This window comes from Haemaphysalis longicornis, unplaced genomic scaffold, assembly GCF_048455015.1.
Source record: "Haemaphysalis longicornis isolate Haplotype H1 unplaced genomic scaffold, Haemaphysalis longicornis Haplotype H1 scaffold_2, whole genome shotgun sequence".
NCBI lineage: Eukaryota > Metazoa > Arthropoda > Arachnida > Ixodida > Ixodidae > Haemaphysalis > Haemaphysalis longicornis.
In genome coordinates this window covers 167,822,587-167,828,367 of record NW_027526295.1, presented here as the reverse complement: position 1 = coordinate 167,828,367, position 5,781 = coordinate 167,822,587, and the positions used below count along the sequence as shown (strand labels likewise).

At 50.4% G+C, this 5,781-nt stretch overlaps 1 protein-coding gene across 1 annotated transcript in view; it reads left to right on the top strand.

The window, feature by feature from the left end:
- The window catches only part of LOC144167495 (cholinesterase-like), a 13,780-nt gene extending 8,834 nt beyond the window's left edge, over positions 1-4,946 (top strand). The window contains exon 3 of the mRNA XM_077696744.1: positions 4,732-4,946. Within this exon, the coding sequence (XP_077552870.1) occupies positions 4,732-4,885 (154 nt within the window). The 3' untranslated portion in view covers positions 4,886-4,946. The remainder of the gene's footprint in view (positions 1-4,731) is intronic.
- The last annotated feature ends 835 nt before the right edge of the window (positions 4,947-5,781 follow it).

The window sequence follows — 5,781 nt, the reverse complement described above, 5'->3', positions numbered from 1 at the left end:
GAGGTGAAGGCGTGCGCCAGCTATGGGAGATACATAGTGCGTGAACGGCCACGCATAGCCGTAATGCGCCAGCTGCATCACACCACAGCGCTCCACCTGCACGCGTCGCCATCGCACACACGACGGAAATGAAGTCAGCGGTGCGAGAGCTGCACCATGCCCATCGCCGAAAGAACACGCGGCGGCATCAGGGGTGTAGCCAGGGGGGGGGGGAGGGGGGGGGAGGGGGGGGCTCACAGGGCCCGTGCCCTCCCTCCCCGAAATGTTTCGTGGTAGGCTGGGGTGCGGTTTAAGTAGCCTGAAGAACCGCCTGAAGTCGCCTACACGCGCGCAACCTGCAGTTTTAAGGACATTCTTGCACATATAAAGCTGAAAACAAGGGCTACGTCAACGTCTGATACCTGTTCCCGCCCAAGGTGCTGTACATGTCAACAACATATACAGCCCGGCTGAATTTCGCGCCGGATACACCGAGCAGCGCCGGGCAGCTGAGGCGAGCCGATCAAGGCAGTCCCGCAGTTTCGCTGGCGGAATAGCACGGCCGGGAAATGGCGGAAGAGCAGGAAAAGCCTCATTTCGGCATACATGTTGTCTGGACTTTAGCCTGTCATTCCTTGTCTTTACACTGGTACAAAGTATAATCCCATGACAGAGCATGTTACTGTATTATGTTCAGTCAACTATCAATCCTTGATATGTTTATTTTTCTACCGACATTGCATTTCATTGACTATTGCAGTTCCATAATTTTTGCTGTCTGAAATGCATTACTCTGCCCATCTTGTATTTCCTCCACATCACCAAAACTCTACAATTCTCTTTATTGCGGAGCTTTGTCTTTTTGGCACTATTCCATTGTTTCCTTGACCACCCTCTCGGTTATAATCAGCATTCTGTATTTGCTTAACCGGAACTTTACTGAAGCCATGTCTGTTCGATATGGAAGTAGAATGAAAGTTAAGAAACATGCAACAAGCTCAACATTCAACAGCAGTGCAATAAGGTGTTCCGCCAAGCGTAAGTTTACTATTCACGTTAGTAGCACAAAAATTAACAAAAAAGGCGATTACTTAAGGACGAAGACGCTCTTTTATAGCGATTCGAAGGTTATCGCAGGAAAGCTACTCTTTCAAATGAAGCAGACAGAGCACCAGCTTTAGCATAACTTCCATGCCAGTTTCGTTATCGTCGCCGTAGATAAAAGGCAACCAAGTCTCTGCTTGATAACAATGAATGTCAAGTTTGAAGCCCAAAGGGTGGCAAGTCAGTCGTGCGGGCCATTGCTGTAGCATAGAACAGGCAACAAGGGAGAGAAGAGTGCGAAAGCTTGATTTTCATGGTTCCGAAACGGAACCGTAGGACGGTGGCACGCGTGGCCTCTCGATGCTGGCGCGATAACTTTCAAATCGTGCTCGACTGTACTTCATAGCTGATTAGAAAACCTATTAGACCATTTCCTAAAGGAAAATCTAAAACACGCGAATCTTGATAGTAAACACCCAGTGTTGGCCTCCACTTCCGCCTGACGAACTTCGGGAACCGCGCGCCGCTCACGAGCACACTCATGATCACGCTCACGAGTGCGTGCCGGCATAACCGCCTGCTCTACGGACGAACGAATCACCCGTAGCCTACCCATAGACTGGTGAACGGGAATTTAGATCATCATCATCATCATCATTATCATCATCATCTAAGCTCCTTAAGGTGAGCTTTACTGTTAGCGTTCAGCATACACAAATCGCTTGTTAAAGTGAGTTATTTCAAGCTTTGCTTGAAAAACAAGGAGCAAGAAGCCTTGCCTACATTTTTCCCGTCCCATCTTTTGGTCGACTGCCCCCCCCCACCTAAAAACATTCCTGGCTACGCGCCGGGACGGCATAGCTGGCCCCAGACCGTAGGCTATGCCGACGTTTGTAGATCTACAAACGTTGGGCTATGCAGCGGAACAGTGGTGGATCCGGCGATCGCTAACGCTGAAAATCATAGCACTATACACTTGGTATCGTTCAGAATTTTTAGCAGCGGAGCTGTTGTACAAGTCGTAAGTTTGCCGTTGCATAAAAAATACCAAGAAAATGCGTAGCGCTGCAGGAGCGCGCGCTTCGCGGCGACCGCCGAGCGTTCCCGGCGCGCGTAGTGACTTCAGCAAAAAAAAAAAAACTACCAGAAACCACGAAAAGCGAGAAAACGCCCAGCGTTCCTGAGCGCGGGCCTCGACCTCCGAGTCCCCGGCTCGTGCAGTGGCTTTAGCAAAAAAGAAAAAGAAAAAAAAACTCCACCGCTGTCGTCGAGCGCTACCGGGTATGCAATGCTCGCCATGAGGAACACTACGATATCGATACATATGACGATGACTACTACTAGCACACAGCAAAACAACGACGGAACAAGTAAACAAACAATTTAAAACTAGTACACATGCGTGGTAATGTGTCCTATTCAGTGCTCCCGTATAAAGAAATCCTGCAGCTTCGCTATATTGTTCAAGCCTTGTGCGACTTAGTGCAAGCTTCGCCTGTTGAGCTGGTGGAAGTCTACTATGCTGAGTATGACAGCATCCACCACTCGCCGCGAAGAAGACGACGACCTCTTGGATCCATATAACGACGAATACTAGCACCGCAACTATGCAAAAAAATAGATACTGAAACTTAATTATGTGTCCGGCAATGCTCACCTACGGCAGCTTCGCCAATTCAAGTCTTGCGCGTTAGAGCAAGCTCCCCCAATTTTTTTAAAGACTACAATGTTTATTGGGCTACCTAACACGAACATTTTGGTCGGTCTGTCTGTCTGTCTGTCTGTCACTATGGCTGAACACTATGCATTTAATATAGATAAGACGTTGCTGAAACTGCGGGCATGGTTTATACATGTCCAGATTACTCGGCGCAAAGAAAACCTAGCGGATATTTGAGGCAAATATAAGTACATAACCGACAGTACCAGCGTTGTTTTATTTCAGAATAGAGGTTGTATTGGTGGTTACTCGGACGAATAAAAAAGGGCTTAAATCTTGTCGGAAAAAGGCGAGATAAAAACTAATCTTAAAACATAAGACGTCGCCTCGAACATTTCCAAGCAAAACACAGACAAAAAGCCCCAACAGACGGCGCACGAGAAGTTCGAACACAGGAAAACTTGATCGAATTGAGGAAACCTCTATGGCTTTCGTCATGGGAGGAGCGAGAGAGAAGGGAAACAGTGTCAGGGGTGGGAAGAAAATGAGGAGAAAGAGGGTGTTACTTGGCAAAAGACTATGGTGTTACGAATCGGCCAGCGCCGCCGTACTTTCCCGCATCACTTCTCGGCTGTGCGGCGAAGCCACTGCGTGCGCCCACAGAGCAGTGCGCCTTTCAGCCGTCCGGCGCCACCATGTCGGTGACTCATCATTCAAGTTTCGACAAGCCGGGCCAGACGCCTCGCTTTCAACGCGCTTCAAACTCCGGCGGTTGCCAGCGGCGCGCCGAGACTTGTTCAAGGACACAGAGGCCCCGCGATCTCAGCGGAGTCCTCCTCTCTCGGACTCAACGTGCACCTAGGCTACCGACTGCTTACGAACTCTGGAAAGAGCGTTGTGTGTGTCTGTAAAGTGCGTAGCGTGCAAAATGTAGAGGGAAGGCTGTTTTGACCGTTACCGCTTTTGGGTATAAATAGAGCTGCCCAAGCGCTGTAATCTATTCCTGTTTGAGCAGAGAATCATTGCTGTCGCTCTGCTCGAGTCCTGTATTGTAACCTCGCCCGTTGGGGCATTGTTCTTTGGCTTCGGCTCACCTCTCGCTATAAAGTAAACAGTTACGTTAGCCTACGGCTTTTGGACTTCTTCCCGGCTGCAACAGCGGCTGGACGCTCGCATCATACACGCTACCACTCGTATGTCGGAGGCCACGGAGCTCGGAACAATGGTCTTTCGACGACACTAGCAGCAAAGCAAGCAGATGCGAGGCCATTTTAAATGCAGAGCATTTGTATGACTCACGATGTCACCCGTGCGTCGGCGTCCGCAGCAGCCAGCCTCCCCCTACACTATAAAAAGAAATAAGTTACCGGCGCCTGGTTTCGATCCCACAACCCTGCGGGCGGAACGCAAGGTACATGGTGCTCTACCCACTGCGCCACAAAACCGACACAGATTCAAAGGCTACGAACGCGCCTTATATCCTTGACTCATTCAAACTACGTCAAGAAGCTGCTGATACAACGCATTCACTACCTGTGGGCGGATCGAACGCGAGGTACATGGTGCTCTTCCCACTGCGCCACAAAACCGACACAGAATGAAAGGCTACGAACGCGCCTTATATCCTTGACTCATTCAAACTACGTCGTCAGCGGCGTGCGTTGGCGACTCAGTGGCGTGCTAGCGGCGTGATAGCTGCGTGGTGTACACGTGATAGCACCAACCCCCCAAACACTAAACGTTAACGCAATACACCCACCCCTATGCGACGCATTTACTCGAGTCCCCCTCGCGGGGAGATGGGCCCATTTTTTTTTCTCTTTCGTGTGTGTATATATTATGTGTGTGTGTGTGCGCGTGCGTGCGTGTGCGTGTGCGTGTGCGTGTGCGTGTGTGTGTGTGTGTGTGTGTGTGTGTGTGTGTGTGTGTGTGTGTGTGTGTGTGTGTGTGTGTGTGTGTGTGTGTGTGTGTGTGTGTGTGTAATCTAAGTTTTGCAGTCCCGTGAACCCGCTGACGAATCTGAAATCGCCGCTTTGTTGCTTCTGCAGAAACCCGAACGCCCTCCCCAATACGATATGGCGCCGATGGAGCCATTCGGTGGACGCTCCTCTTTCGCTGGATTACAACGTAGGAAGTGCATATAGACTGGGAACAAGCCTGTCACAGAAGGCCAGCTGCAAGTTCTGGAGGCCTTATTTCTGACACGTCGGTGTCAACGACATAACTGTCTCCAAGTGCACGCCCTTCCCTTCGTAAATATTATGTATGCTGAATGGTGAATAAAATCCGATGAGAACGACTTTTGGTCACACTTTAATCGTAGCTCTCGTCTCTCCAAAAGATTATCACAAAACGCCCTCTAGCGCACAAACCTAGGCGTCCCCATCTACCTTAAATCTTCTCGCATCAGAACTCCATCTTTGCCTATTTTGTGGGGAACCTGGAACGGTATACGCCATATGGTAGGCGGGTTGGACCAACCGTCCCTGATTCCCTCCAACATGCAACTTTCTGCTACCAAGCTTTGGGCGAGCAACTCAAGCGAGAAACGGCCTGGGCGACCAGCTTCGGCTGGCCAAAAGGTCTGTCGATGCCGCCCGCGCTCAAGGCATCTTGGACTAAGGACGCCTCCTTAAAGGGGCACTGACACAAAAAATTTGCATCTTGTTTTTTTGTTGCGATAAGTAGCTAGTGACCTACTTATAACCTGTAGAAACCTCATTTGCTTACGCGTGCGACGGTTGTTTAATTAGAGGCATTTTCAATGCGGCCAGTCGCAGTTTCGGTTTCAGCGGGTGCCGCGAAACGATGGTTTTTGTGTGAACAAAGCTGACCACGTGACCGTCGGAGGGATATCACAGAGCAGAGATGCCGTAGCACTGTCGAATCCGCATCGGCGGCAGTTTCTGCGAATGCCCGCGCGTAGTGATCTCGTGAGCCGCTTAATTAAAAAGCGGGACGTGACGCAGGCACTGCGAGTGCAAATGCTACCGCGGCTAAAGAACGACGCGCGACGTTCGAGACAGTGGGTGGCAAGACGCGCGCTGGGAACAGCCGGCCGGTCTGCCTGCAGGTCCGCCTACAGATGTGTTCGGCTT